The 16013-nt window shown below is 36.2% G+C and overlaps 1 protein-coding gene across 15 annotated transcripts in view; it reads right to left on the bottom strand.

The window, feature by feature from the left end:
* DGKH (diacylglycerol kinase eta) overlaps positions 1–16013 on the bottom strand; it is a 175313-nt gene that overhangs the window by 44138 nt on the left and 115162 nt on the right. For all 15 annotated transcript variants that reach the window (XM_070578389.1, XM_070578387.1, XM_070578390.1 and 12 more), the window contains 4 exons: positions 12528–12612; positions 6244–6329; positions 2341–2440; positions 531–804 (listed from right to left, as the gene is read on the bottom strand). In XM_070578389.1, coding sequence (XP_070434490.1) covers positions 531–804; positions 2341–2440; positions 6244–6329; positions 12528–12612 — 545 coding nt within the window. The remainder of the gene's footprint in view (positions 1–530; positions 805–2340; positions 2441–6243; positions 6330–12527; positions 12613–16013) is intronic.

Genomic DNA, 16013 nt, shown 5'->3' on the forward strand with positions numbered 1-16013 from the left:
GTTACAAGTTACAACCTGTAAAGGGTTTTTGAATATTATTGATATTAAAGTTAACTTTTAGTCTACTACTAAAATTCTAAGAGTATATATATTACATTAACACAAAAATTAAAATATAGGTGGAACTTTTATAAACTCTTTAAAAAGCAACATAAACATTTAAGAAATAAACGTTAAGAAAATACTTCCCAAATAGTTTACAGGTTTGATTTTATTTAAGAATTCAATAGATTCCAATTAAGTAAAAAATATGGAGAATTTTAGAAATATTACTTAATTTCCAATTTTATTTCAATGTTTTCAGTGTACTTTATCTCCGAGATTTTATTTTACGTATCAATAATATGCTGATCCCTACTACTAAAACAATAAATAGTACTAAGTACAAATTTCATTCTAAGGGCTTTATCTTACATCTTGTCTGAAAAAAGTTTTCTAAGTGCATCCAGCCTGACTAATACGAAAATTCCGTTGTGCTTGCAATAGGAACACTGCTAACTTCTTCAAAGGCTGGTTTTGTTCATGTGTACCTTTTCCGGCTTCTTCAATGACTTGCCTCACCGCTTTCTTTAAACTGTTTGCCCGCAACATTATTTCCTTTGGTCTGACCGCTTTCTGGGAGGAAGGTTTTGTAGTGTCATATAAAAGCTGTTCCCTGCTTTCACACAAGGATTCTTCGCTGGAAGATTCCACAGGATCTTCTTCTACAATGACAGGGCTGACGCCTCCCGGGACAGGAGCAGCCTGGGAATCTGTGTGCAAAGCCTGGAGCAGCTGTTCAAGCTTCTCATTTAGGACTGAACACTAAGAAAACAAAAATATAGTAATGAGTCTCCATTTAGTGGAGAAGGAAAATGACGATTTAAATTAATAGTTTCTGATACTAGAGGAAAGATGTCTATATTGAAGTTTACCATTAATTGGCTATCTATTATAAATTATACTTAGCTTATGAATTAAATAATTTATAATTTTTTAAAAATAGCACAATTATTATGTAAATTTATTGATTTATACTTCCAGAACCATTAAGACTTCATTTCATGGGTGAAAATCTTTATAATCTTTGTATAGCTATTTCTCCTTAAAAGAAAGCAACAAACATTTTACTATAAAGTGATAGATTACACAAAAAATTTATACATTATACAAAACTTGCTATACATTATACAAAACACTGCATAAACTCTTTTTTTATGTAATCAACTTATGGCACCATTTTGAACATCCTAAACTGCAGGTCTGGCTGAGTCTCAGTAGCTTGCCTTCAAAGCTTTGGTTTGCAAAGGACTGAACAGTGTCTAAGGGATCATTGGCTCAAAGAAAGAGCAAAAAGGAAAATGTACAAGGATAAAGAAGAAAAGGAAGAAAAGTGCAGAAAGAAAAGCAAGCACCCAGCCCTTGTTTCTTTCTGCTTTTCTCCAATTACTAAGGGCAATGGAACATTTAGGACTGACACTGTTGATGCAACTGCTAATACACCTTTTATCTCCACACAATTTCCAGTCCTTTTCCTCCTGCATTTATTTGTCTTTGATGACATGCCAAGACAAAGTTACAGCAGAAATAGTTAAGAGAAAAAAGTGTGACCAGAGAAGGTTTCTGTTTTCTCAAGCTCCCCACAGAGCAGAAAAGCAAGAGAAAGAACTGAAAACTTCAAACGTATGTTTAGTTCTATTTTTTTTTCCTTCCACACAATTAAAGCACCATCTACAACGCGATTCTGGGGCGAGATCATTCCTTTACAAGCCCAAGGCACCCAAGCCTTCTGTAAGAATGCCCCGTCGTGAGCATATGAAAGCAAAGACAGTAGCTTTTAAGGTTCAGTAAGCTGTTCTTATTTTAGCCTCAGAAAGCTCATGGAGGAAAAAAAAGTCTATAAAGAAAAGGGCAATGCGAGAAACAGAACCCTGAAAGGGACAGAGGACCATAATGTCTAGGGCATCTGAGGAACCGTGCTGGGAGGGAACCAGACTGGCCAAAATTTTCCTGAAAATGGAAAGCCATTCTTCTCCCAACTGGAACACCAGCTGCCCAGCATTCTCCCCCTTTGACCGGACTATCATGCATTTCTCCTTTGAGACGTCAATCGGGGGGAAAAGGGAGTTGAGTTATAAAACTCAGTTTGTTGGACACTCTTCAGCAATGCCGTTTTCCTGTATCTTAAAGGGTAACCATGAAGTAGAATGTTTTAAAGCCCTCATCTCTGACTCAAAAGTAATTTTTTCTCTTGATTACAATGTTTTGGCAGGAAAACCACTTAATCAGTTTAGCTGTAAAAATACAGTTCAATGTTAACACTGTCAGTAAAAAACTTTCATGCTTTGATTGTGTCCTTACTTTACTGGCCACGGCATCGGCTACGACAGCATTTTCCAATGTTTTTTCATGTGCCTTCTCTACTTTGGCAACGAAGTCCTTTACAGTTTCACACAGTATCCTTTGAGGAAAAGAAATTGTGCAATTCAGTAAACTCAGGAGGCTTGTTTGCTTTGATTTATAAACATATTAAAAATAAGCACAATTAGGCAAATTGTCAAAATACTGAGATCATTTATTATATAAACCATAGCTCTACCTGCTGTGTAGCACGTCCTCGACAAGTTCGAGACATTCTAAGTGATAAATGGATATATGAAGAAACCTTGCTCTATATCATTTAAATAAAAGTAACTTGATACCTAGGAGTGGGATTGCTGAGTTCCATGCTAATTCCACATTCAGTAGTTTGAGGAAATGCTTCACTGTTTTCTAAAGCAGCTGCATCATTTTACATTCCCACCAGCAGTGTATGAGAGTTCTCCACATCATCATCATTTGTTGGGATCTGATTTTTGATTCTAGCCATCCTAGTGGATGTGAAGTGTCATCTCAGTGTGGTTTTGATTTGCATTTCCCTGATGACTAATAACGTTGAACATCTCTTCATGTTCTAATTGGCCATTTGACTATCTCCCTTTGAGAAATGACTACGTATACAAATATTGAATCACTATGATGATACACAGGAAACTAATAGGATATTGTATGTCAATTATACTTCATTTAAAAAAAAGAGATTGGGGCCGGCCCCATGGCCAAATGGTTAAGTTCATGCGCTTTGCTTCGGCAGCCCAGGTTTTCACCGGTTCGGATTCTGGGTGCGGACATGGCACCACTCATCAGGCCATGTTGAGGCGGTGTCCCACATGCCACAACTAGAAGGACCCACAACTGAAAAAAAATATATACAACTAGATACTGGGGGGATTTAGGGAGAAAAAGTAGAAGAAAAAAAAAAAGAGATCAGAGGTTATTCTGAATATGAGTAAAAATTTCTAAATTTACTTCAGATTACTCTGGAAGGAATTCCCAATGTCCACTGACAAAGCTTTGGAGGATAGAGTTTGATGATGAGAAAAACAAACGGAGAAATCCAGTATCAATTCATCCGTTCATTGAGTAAATATTTATTATTGCCTACTGCCTTGTAGGCATCCTTGTCTCATGGAGGTTACATTCTACAGCAGCAGATAGTGAACAAATACATACGTAAGCTCATAGTCAGGTAAAGTGCGATCAGAGAAATAAGCAGGGAGCCAGAGAGATAAGCAGGGCAAGAAGTATACTTTAGGTAAGGTGGAAATAACTTCTCTGAAGAAGTAACATTCAGACTAAGCTCGAATTAACTTAAAAATATATCATATTACTGGTACAAAGTTATTATATAGTCTCCTCTCTTTTCTCTCTTGAATCTCTTTCTGGCAAATCCCCCTGAATTTCAATCCAGGATTGTAAAGGCAGGGCAGCTACACAGGGCTAGGAGCACAGACGAGTGACAAGAGGGGACCAGGGTTGGAATGGAATCTGCTGAGATGCAAATGAGCTAGTGGGGAGAAATCCACAGTTCAGGCTAAGAGCAGAGCCTAGAACGCAGTCAGGCCAAGGTCAAAGAAAAGACCTGAAATGTAATTGGGGAAACATGAGGGGACGATACCATGATTTAATATAGCTCTCTGTAATTTATAAGTTCTATATTTATTTTATTGCTCAACTGAGTTCTCCTACAGTTCCATGAGGGAGGAAAGATGGGCATTCTTTCCATTCCTACACTTGATAAAACAGACGTAGGTCACAGAGCGGGCGAATGGCTGAGACTCAACGAGGACTCCAGATTTCCTCCTACTTAGTGCAATACTCTGACTTACGCCAGTGATTTTCAAGCTGTTTTGAAGAAATACTTCAAGGATTCCACAAATGCTGATTCGAACTTCATTTAGAAATATAGGATATAATTTGTTAAATCTCCAATAACCATTAGAGATATTAGAGACAAATAATACATCAGCTTTTACTTTAGAATTCACTATTTTTGGTGCACATCTTGGACTAGACTTGACGTAGTTTTCAGTTATGTCTGCATTTGGTTTTTTTTAGACAGTTGTAAGGAAATTGCCTTTAATTAAATAAAAATGGCATGCTACTTTAACACTATAACTGTCATCTATAACCTTACTGCTTAATTTTTCCCATAAATGACTAATAATTTAATCCTATCCAATTCATTAATGCCAACAAAATAGAATTTTAAGTTTTTTAATATTGGGATCCTGTATAAGATTTGATTTGGGAAAAAAACAATTTTATAATTATATCTCGATTAAAAAATTAAAATTAAAATATATTTATATATAAAATGTATAGGAGGCAGTAATTAAATACATCATACATATGAAGGTCAATATTAAGGCTTCGCTAACATCCAAACTATGAAAGGCAGCCAGATAAAATATTTACTTAACTGCATTAAGGAATAATTCTTTTTTTTTTTTAAAGATTGGCACCTGAGCTAACAACTTGCCAATCTCTCTCAATCTCTCTCTATTTTTTTTTTTTTTGCTTTTTCTCCCCAAATCCCCCCCAGTAGACAGTTGTATACCTTTAGTTGTGGGTCCTTCTAGTTGTGGCAGGAATAATTCTTTTATAGCTTGTTATAACTTAAAAAAGTTTCCATTTCAACTTTCCACCTTTTCTAGCAATGTCCTCTAAAATGTCCTATAAAGAAGCATTTGATTCATAGGGCAAGGCTGGCAAAAGCAAACGTCTTCCTTGTAGAAGTAACTTAGGAAGTACCTAAGGAAGTCACTTTGGTACAGGAATTTGGCCTGAGATGGGAAAGAAAATAGGACTGCTGAGGCCCGGGACAAACTGGAATGTGTACATTTTGTACAGCACTGCTCATCAAAGAGGATCTGGAGCCCACCTCTGCCAGGGAAACCAGTGTGCTTCCCTTGCCTTAAGACATTCAACTCTCTTCCTGCTGCTCAGTCCTGTTTCCTATCCCTAAGGGTTATGGCATCAAAAGCAATTGTGACTATCTCTGTACCTTTGTCATAAGCAAATGTGTTTATAATGATTTATCCTGTCTTTCCTTGACTTCCTTGCAAATTAAGTATATCCCACTTTGTGCATTTTTCCTCCATCACTTCCCCACATCCTCTCTTTCCTTCTTCTTCTTTTCTCTCTTCTCTTTCTGCATAATAGTAACATTTCTGTGCTAAGCCAGAATCCTAAAGCATTCTTCTACTTTTGCTTATCAGTTGAAAATTTCAGTTGGTTTCACTCCTTCTTCCTCTACCTGACTTTCCAGTTCTCACAACATCAGTATAGGATGCTTCAAAACTAAATTTTCAATTCCAACCAGGCAACATTTAATAAAATGTTATTATTTTATTAATAATAAAATCAAGTAGCTTTGGATCCATGTATGGAATCAACTTAATTAAAATCTGATAACTTTGAACTAAAACATAATTATGCAATTTAAACATAAAATGAGAAATGTCACTTTGAAAAATCTGATCATTATTTTGCCTTTACCAATGTAAACAATTGCAAAACAGTAGTGTTTATGGAAATAATGGATTATAATGAAATGTATTTCCCATACTATAATTAATCACAAATACTTCTTTAAATAGGAGCTTAGATTAATTAACTTCTAAACACTTATTTCACCTTTATGACAAAAATATTACAAATTAAGCATCAAAAATACCCTTTAAATATACTCCACTGCAAATAAGATGCTACAGTGATTTTTTTAAAAAACCAATACCAAGTTTATTCTATCTAATTCTATAAGCTACTTCACAAATATTTTTTGGAAAAACAAGTCACACTAAAATGACGTAAATGGTAGGAACCAGCTTTCCTTTCATTTTCACCCTAAAACTATTTCCTGACTTGAACTTCACAACTCACTTGGCAGATGATATGACCACTGCATCTTCATCAGAATTGAGGATTTTTGTAAGATGAGCTGCAACTGAGTCTTCATAAATTGTCATCTGAAAAAAGAAAAAACCTACACTGTATTACTGTTGCTGGCATTTATACATCTCAGTTATTACTGATTCAAAAATGAGACCATCCATGACACATGTGACACAGGGCAATGGCTATCATGAAATATATAAAAGAGGCATTATACAAAATATTTCCTTTCTGTGAAAAACTTTTAGTTTCTGGAATACTTTAATTTATATTTTTAGAAAAATCCATAAAAAACCGCATACAATTTTTTTAAATGTCACATAGCTGATCACATAAAGAATTCCTACAAGTCAGTACAAAAAAAACCCAAATGATCTACTAAAATATGGGCAAAAGACTATAAGTTTAAAGAGGAAGATATCAGATGAAAACGTGTTCAACCGCATTAGGCAAATGCAAACTAAAACCACAATGTGACACCACTACATCTCTGAATAGTTAAAATGAATAGTAATAGCAATCTGAATAGTTAAAATGAGAACAACAACAACAACTGGAAAATGCCAAGTATTGGCAAAGTTGTGGAGCAACAGAACTCTCCTATTCTGCTGGTGGGAGAGCAAATTAATACAAACACTCTAGAAAACGGCTGGGTAGTATCTATTAAAGCAGAACATACGCTTAATACCTACCATAGGACCCAGCAATTCAACTTTCACATATATGCCCAAGAGAAATGCAGATATGCATTCATCAAAAGACAGGTACCAGAATTCATGGCAACATTCACTCAACGGTAGGACAGATCAAAAACTGTAGTATATTCGTGTGATGGAATACTCTGGGGCAATGAGAATGCATGCTCTACAACTATGCCACATACAGACGAATCTCACAAACATAATGTTCAATGAAAGAATTCAGAAACAAAGGAGTACACACAAAATGATTCTATTTTATAAAGTACAAAAACAGACAAAACTAATCTATGCTGTTAGAAATCAGGAGAGTGATTATTAGGGTGGGAGGTGGGGACGGTGAATGAAAGGGGGCCTGAGGAGGGCTCACGGGCCGCTGGGAATACTGTTGTGATCCGGGTGTTGATTACATGGGTTCATTTAGTTTGCAGAAAACTTCCCAAGCTGTACATTTATAACATGTACACTCTTCTGTATGTGTAATTCAAAAAAAATTTTTTTAAAATGCTAAATGCACATCATACAATCATGTAAATAAATATTTCTCTCAAATAATGAAATAAAATGCTACAGGAGTCCTATATCCCCTTTTCTATTTGACTCAAAATATAACATTCTGTTGAAGCAACACATCTTCCTAATATGTAAAAATGTGCACAATATTTAAACAGCCTCATAGTCAGAGCTTTCCAGCAAATGTTGGGCTGAAATATATCCCATGTCACACAGCTCAAAAATAAATGATCTGCTCTATTCAAGCTGCCCTCCTATGTTCTTCTGCCTGGCTCAGGTATCCTTTCATTGCCTTTTACCAGTCAGCATCAGTTTACTGAGCCTTAAATGAGGATTCAGTTACACTCGGTGCTCCCCTCCACCCACTCACCCTCCAGCAAGTAAAGCCTTCCTGACCAGCCTCTTCCCAAAGGGATCTCATTCCTGATTTACATCCAATTCCACCAGTGGCCAATCAGAACGTTACTCCTCTAAATTTCTATCTTCCTTCCTTCAAAGGCAAACCGCATACGGAGAAGAAATTTTACACGAAACAAAGAGGAAGGGAGGTACCTCGAAGTTTCACACAATATTGTATTAACTCACAAGTCCACTTTATTGATCTCCTTCCTGGTCTAAACATTAAAAACTGCATCTTTACAGTTAAGATCAGAAAATGAAAACACATCTTTTAAAAAAGTGAAGAAATATTTTTCAGGAAGATTCACTTTATTTCTTTTCCTTACAGGGTAGATTGACATAAAGCCTAAGGTTGAGGAAAATATTTTAAACTATCATTAATTCCATCTGAATTTACACTTAAAAATCCAAGTTTCTGTCCATTAAAAATAACCTAAGGCAAAGAATACAACCTCTTCCAGAGGAAAATGAAATAACCTCTATGCCCAGGGATAAAATTATTGATGTCACTTATTAACCTATTATGTAGTCACTGAGCAGAGTCAGAAAGGTAAGACAATTATAATAGATAACATTTTTATTGTGTAGCAGGCACTGTGATTAAGTACTATGTATATATTTATCCCATTAATTTTTATCCTGTTTTACAGCCAAGGAATCTAGAACTCTGAGTTGCGTGATTTTCCCAAGACCCACGGCTAATGAAAGGCAGACAAGTTAGGGGGCCAGGTCTGAGGACTCTGGGGCTTTTCCACCACACTGTCCCCCAAGTCAGTCTTGGTCTTTGCTTAACTGCATTTGTCAAATATAAGTTTTGTCATTTCTCAACTGTATCATTCTAACAGCCCCCTAGTTGGGCTTCCTATGTCTCTCTTGCCCAATTTCAAACCATTCTCCACTTCATAACACTGATTTTTTTCTAAAACACAAATCAGATCATGCCACATCTCTGCTTAACAAGTCAGAGGATATCCCTCCTACTTTCCAGAAAATGTCAAAACTCTCCAGCTAACACATAAGCCCTTCCATAACTCCAAGACTCTCCATAATCCGAGCCCTCCCTTCCTCTCCTCTGTCACGTCTTTTGATGCTCTTCGCTTCCACCACATGCTCTAACCTAAGGAATTACCTGCAGCTCCCCAGATGCACCAGGGTCCTTACCATCAAGCTCTACGTAATGCTCTTTTTCAACTGGCTAATTCCGACTTCTCTTTTTTGTGCTGAAAATCCACTTTGGGAACAACCTCCTCTGCGAAGACTTCGCTGAACTTGCCAGGCTGAGAATTCTCTCTTCTGTGCAACCACTATACCCTGTAAATCCCTTTCACATTGCTGCTCATTTCCTGGTCTGTTCTTCCCACTAGACCAGAGATTCCCAAACTTTCTGCACTCATGGCATCCTTAATGTCTTTAAGAGTTTCATCACAGTGCCCCTAGGCCAAAAGAAATACCTAACAGTAGCTAAATCCAAACAACATAATAAGTATTTATGTCCTAACAACTTAATAGCCATTTGAAAAAGTAAATACAAATTAAAAGAAAAAATATCTTATTTCATTATTAAATAACTAGTTGTGAGCCTGTGGGCACTGTATACATCCCAAACCTTGGAGTCAGATGAACCATGACACACTCATTTCCTATTTACACTGATTTTTGCATGGTGTTTGCTTTTTATCACAGCAACTGCTGAAAGACCAGCTTACAAAGCTATGACGTCATTAAAAGGAATGCATCGCAACCTAATGTTTAAACTGTAAACTACCTCAAGCTAGTAGTTTGTGCGGTGTTCAACAGATGTTGAGTATTACCATGTTGTCTTTGAAATTTAAAAATATCTCATTTTAGCCCTCTGAGCTCACTGGTGCCCTGGCACAGAGCTTGGGAACCACTAGTCTAAGGTGCCTGAATCCAGAGGGTAAGACTCTTATTTCCAGTCCTAGGCACCAGTAGGCACTTAATATTGTTAAATGAATGAAAGAAAGAATAAAGTTACAACTTCTCAGCACGCTATTACCAAGAAGCTAGAAAACATAGAATTGAAGGGAGAAAAGTTTGATTAATCTATAAGAGCAAATTTAAAAATGCACTAGTAGGAAAAACTTTGTTTCCAGAGATTTGTGGCCATTCTCTTCTGTGTTTTCAGGGAGTTGATTGGGGTGCAGCAGCTCACATCCTCTCTTTGATTATCTTAGCATTAATAAACAAACATCTGTTAATTTACTAGACTAGTATGATTGGGGTATGATAAAGAAGAGACCAGAAATAGGAGCTCTGTATCAAAAAGCTTATAATCCAATTGAAATCTGGCTTCCAAGAAACAGACAAGGCAAGAGGGCTCTGATGCCAAGATGCCCACTGTTCCAAAAGAGTTTGGTATTTAGCTCAAAAATTAACAATAAGAATTTTTTATTAACTGTCTGCTTTGTGCCAGTCATAGTGCCAGAGGACAATATAATGCTGAGTGAATAAGACACACTACCAGATCTTTACAGTATGATAATACTAAGAAAATGGAAAGTAAAGAGAGCTAGGGAACTCCTTAGGAAGGACACAGTACTAGGACTTGGGAGATGAGAAATGGCTGCCTGGAGCAAGTGATACCCAAGCTGAGACCTGAGGTGGGAACAGGAGTGAGCTAAGCATGATGTCAGTGGAGGGGTACATATTCATTCACAAAGGGCTAGAGGAGAGAACATAATGGCATGGGGATTTCAGATTAAACATAAACAAGAAATATTCTAATATTGAGCATTAAACAATAGAATCATTGTTACTGAAGGAAATCATAGAGTCACTATTTTTACAGTGTTTAAAAAATATAACAGCAAACAGAATTACTTAATTATGGACGCAGGGAATTGCTCAACAAACTGTCACAACTCCTTAAGCTCTATAATTCTACAATGACAGCAGAATGCTAATAGTTAATAATTAGAAAGATCAATCACATTTTGTGTCCTTTTAAGGAAAACTGAAAAGAAACCCAATAATAATAATTTCACAATCATGCATAAGGGAATCCAAAATGAATACTTAAAAAAATACAAGCTGGAAAATTAGGTTTAACCTAAAAAGGAAGGTTTAACTTATTTTCACTGTAGTTTTCAAGGCATAAAAGTCACACATGGTGACTGAGCAGAATGAGGCAGAACATCCATTTAACCCGTAACCTTAAAGCATGCTATCCCTTTGTTAAGAAAATAAGTTTTAATAAGAAACCAAAATAAATGAAGTTTCATTCAAAAACCTTTTGTACTGAAAAAAAAAATAAGTTCCCTTCATGTAGTTACAATTGTATCTCATCTTTAGTGACTATATACGTGACAAAAGTAAACTGTCTACCTTTAATTTAGAGGCTAGGAAATGGACATCTCTGAAGTAAATACAGCAAAAGAATTCCCCCTTTTGTCTTCTCGGAGGGAAAATTAGTAACATTTACAAAAATATAACTAAGAAAAAAAGACTAGTTCTTGTAAAAACATGTATTATGTTTATAGTGAATAAAATAACATTATAAATAAAAATGCTGTTGGAAATAAAGTAGCAAATATATTCATCTTTCATAGTGATTATCTTTGATTATCACAGCATTGCAGCCTCACTCTACAGAGGAAGTAGAGGAGGCCCATGAAGGTGAGTGACTATAAGTGGGATTTTAATTTTCTTTTTTATATACTTTTGTATTTTCCAAATATTTTAGAAGCAGTTTTTGCTACTTTTCTATTTTCTGAAAATAGAATTAGCTTCTTTAAGGAATATCCCCATGTTTCTAGTTATCATTCCTTCCTTTAGTTTTGACACGATCATAATTTTCTTAATGACGAAACAAGAATTTCAATGGTAAAATAAACAGATGAATTTTCCTAGAGGGAAAAATAAGCTATCACAGATCAAATGGTCTTAATGAATCAGAGAATAATTCTTTGAAAATTAAGTTCTGTTTTAAATTTCCAATGCTTTGAGGTTTAATCAGAATACTGAATCTTTAAAAATGCCTAATAACTGTAGTTGTTAATGGTCTGAAGCAGGGATGGGACGAACTGAGCTTTCTTCCTTAGTTTTATCTTGATCAGCAGGCTTAACCTGCAGACCTGTACTGATGCACCCTCAACAGAGCAGGAAGAGAGAAATTATATAATACCCCAGCCACGCATAGTGGTGTGTTTGGAGATTGTTAAGGGAGCGGGGCTCCCTAACAGGTGCTCATGGATGACACAGAAGATGAGTAAAAGCTAACAGGAAATTGTCATCAGCTGGCCTTCCCTGGAGCCCTGTTGGTAAGAGGGAGCAGGCAGGTGGAATATTCAAGAACTATCAGCGGTGAGAAAAGGGGAATTTGCATGCCTGGTGCTTTCCACACATTCATTACCTCATTTAATCCTAACGACATTGTGGCCTCACTCTACGGATAAAGTAACGGAGGCCCAGAAGGTGAGCGATGCAGCTAAGTTCACACCCCCCATGTGTAGGACTCTAACCTAGATTGGAAGGATTATTTCCTCTGGGGGAGAGGACTAGAAGAAGTCAATGAGACCATACCCCAAATAATAAAACATAAAATTAAGTAAATATGCTACCATATCTTATAAGTTTTCTTATTTGTTCAAGATATTCACCCCTATTTTCAAAAGATAAACAGGTAAAAGGTTAAAGTCTTACATAAAATTCTTCAGATGCTTCTGGAGGTTCTGGAAGTAGAGAAGCCTTTGGTGGCAATTTGAGTTCATAGGTCATTATACTCCACCTGAAGGAAGAAAAATCTTTGGTCTAAAGTTCCTTAAAAATTTAATAAACTGACTTTGTTCTCACCTCATAGATATACATATGCACATATATTCATGAACTATGCCTTATTGTATTTAAAACCACCAAAAATGGAGAAAGAGATGGAATTTTGGTAATCTTATAAAATGCTGAATTCATAATTTATGATTTCCATATCTTACCATTTCTCTGGTTAGTGACATCCAAACTTTTTAAGGCCATGATCCACAGTAAGAAATGTACGTATGCAACAACACTTCCTTCTTCACTAGGTGCAATGCATTCTGACTTTTCTATGCTTTTCTGTTTCACTTTTTAAATAATGCTTACTGTAATTTACTAACTAGATTATACAAATGACTAATGGGTCACAACCCAAAGTTCTAAAACAATGTCTTAGGTTAAATAAATGCTACCCCCTATGAAAAGAAAAATCATCATTCTCCACGTAACAATCAGTCTTGTCAAGTCAGCTTATACGTACATGAAATGAAAATCAGCTAAATATCCCTTCTTAAATTAAGAAAGTAAGCATGGGATTGAGAGGAAAATATTAACAGAAATAACACTTAACTAAAACACATTCTTTTCAATTAACTGTAAATATTAATTTCAAACCAAACATTGAATCATTTGGTGTTAGAGAAAAGCAATCAACTCCAGATAAATCCAGTCTTCTATCTAAAATAATAATTTCAAAATTTGGGAAGAACAATTCAGTAGGGACATTATTGTTGTCAGTAACAGGATGTGAAATAAAGATTTTACAAAGACACAAAGCATAATAAAAGCAGTACTGTAACACATGAATTTTAAGAAAAGCATATCACAGCTGAAGCCAGTGAGAGAACCTGGAGGAAAATCCCAAGATTAGCATCAGTATTTAAACAGAGCCTAATGTATCACTCAGACTAATGTCTTTGCATAACAATCCAAATTCCCAGAAAATCCCCCAAAAGACTTAGGTTATACATTAGGATGTATAAATTGAATAGTTACTCATAGCTACTATTCAATTCATGACTTGAATAGACTATAAAGAAATATATATTTGAGCACAAAAAGCCATTCATTCATTCATGCATGCAACAGATATATACTGAACTTCTCAAAGTGACAGACACTATTCCAGTGCCTGGAAATACAACGGTGAATAAGACTTCTCTAATGAAGCTTATATTCTAGTGCAGAAAACAGACATGTTACAAGTAATACATAAAATAATTAAACTTTGAAAGTATACAAATAGGGAAAACCACAATTGAAAACATGAAAGTCAAGTTCCTTATAGTTGGAAACACTTCTGTGGTGGAAGGACAGTTAAAGAAATGGAAAAGAGGGGCCGGCCTGGTGGCACAGTGGTTAAGTGCACACGTTCTGCTTTGGCGGGCCCAGGGTTCGCCAGTTCAGATCCTGGGTGCGGACATGGCACCGCTTGGCAAGCCATGCTGTGGTAGGCATCCCGCATATAAAGCAGAGGAAGATGGGCACGAATGTTAGCTCAGGGCCAGTCTTCCTCAGAAAAAAGAGGAGGATTGGCAGCAATTAGCTCAGGGCTACTGTTCCTCAAAAAAAAAAAAAAAGGAAATCCACCCAATAAGTCTTAAGTTCCTTGCACCTTTCAAGCTGTACCTCCTCCCTTGATAGAAAATGGTTGGAGCTGAAGAAACAGGAGAAAGTGGCAGCACCAGTCAGGAAAGGATGCGTATTGGTACCAGCTAAGCAGAGTTAGCGGCCAGACGGTAAGGTGCACCATTTGGTGCATACACGCATTAAAAAAGGAGAGAGTGCAATGTTGAGGAAAGACCCTGGGAACTAAGGCTGGATTCCAGTTTAGAGTGCCAGTGTTACTACTTATTAGCTATGTGACACTGATGATACAAAAATCTCCTGAGTATTTTTACCTGTAAGATGGGGATTATAATGTTAGCTGTCTTTAACTGTGTAGTGATGATTAAATAAGATGACACTTTATTAAGTAAAGCAACTAGAAATGACAGGCAGACAAAAAATAGTCATTCTTACTTTCTTTGTCTCCACAAGCCTCAATTTTCATCTTTGCAAAACACTCATAATAATGCTTTTCTTAGCCACCCCAAAGTGTCGTTTTGAGAGTCAAATCAACTGATATATGTGAAAAAAGCTTATGTAATTTGGAGTAACATTAAACAGCAATTTTTTTCACCCGTTCTTTACAAATGGTATTCTTAAATTAGTAAAAAAAAAAAAAAAAAAAAGGAACAAGATATTCTTATATTTCTAATAATGGTTCTAGTTTTTTTAAGCCTCCTTGATGTTTTTTTCTTCTTGTGTTTTTTGCAGGTCTGTATCAAGGAATTTCACCATGGGGGCACTGTTCCTCTGCTAACCACCTGGAGAAATCAATTTTTACAACACAAAGGGAAAAAGTGCTCACCCAAGACAGAGGAAATGTCTAGCAGATTTCCTAGGATGCAAAGACACAGTGGTATTTAAATTTGCAACAAAAAGCCATTTAAAATATCCCACATGGTTTAGTAAGCACAGAATTGGGCACCTGTCTGGGAAATCACCTACACGCTCCTTGGAAGACTGAAGACGGAATCCACTTCACGTATCCAAACTACTGGGGTATGCATCCCTCTCATGAATAGTTTTGAATAAACAAAGACAAATGCTGTACAGCCCAGCTCTCTTTTAAAATATTCTCTCAGCAAAAGAATCAACCATTACAACATTACCTTATGACAGGCAAGTTTATAATTAATTAGGTTATAGCTCATCTTCGAGTAATTACATTTTAGATTGGTGGCTCCCTGATGAGATTTTGTTATTTTCGGGAAGAGTTCCACAGATGGCTAATCCTATCAAAGTTGTTTTGATTCATGCTAGCTCCAGTTTATAATGATATTTTGACATTTGTCTTTGACTTATAGGGCAAGGGGGCTCTTACTGCTTACTGAATCCTATTGTTCCCTATACCTAAATTCTGAACACCTCCTCCATAATACTCAGGATGCACACATTGTGATTTCTTTTTTATATGTGGGGCACTCAAAGAGAAAGCAGTTAAGAGATGTGATCAAGGATATCATAAACACAGCGACAGTTCCTTCATATGAAGCTGTCTTCCTAACACAGTCATGCACCACATAAAACATTTTGGGCAATGACAAACAGCACAGATGACAGGGGTTGGTAAGATTAGTACCACACAGCCTAGGTGTGTAGTAGGCTATACCATCTAGGTTTGTGTAAGTGCATTCTGTGATGTTTGCACAGTGAAGAAATCACCTAATATTACATTTCTCAGAATTTATCCCCATCGTTAAGCAATGCATGACTGTACTTCTCTGTCCTTGGGAGAGGATTATCTTTCTTAGTATTTAGTTCTTTGTTGGT

This window comes from Equus przewalskii, chromosome 16 (genome assembly GCF_037783145.1).
Source record: "Equus przewalskii isolate Varuska chromosome 16, EquPr2, whole genome shotgun sequence".
NCBI classification, from domain to species: domain Eukaryota; kingdom Metazoa; phylum Chordata; class Mammalia; order Perissodactyla; family Equidae; genus Equus; species Equus przewalskii.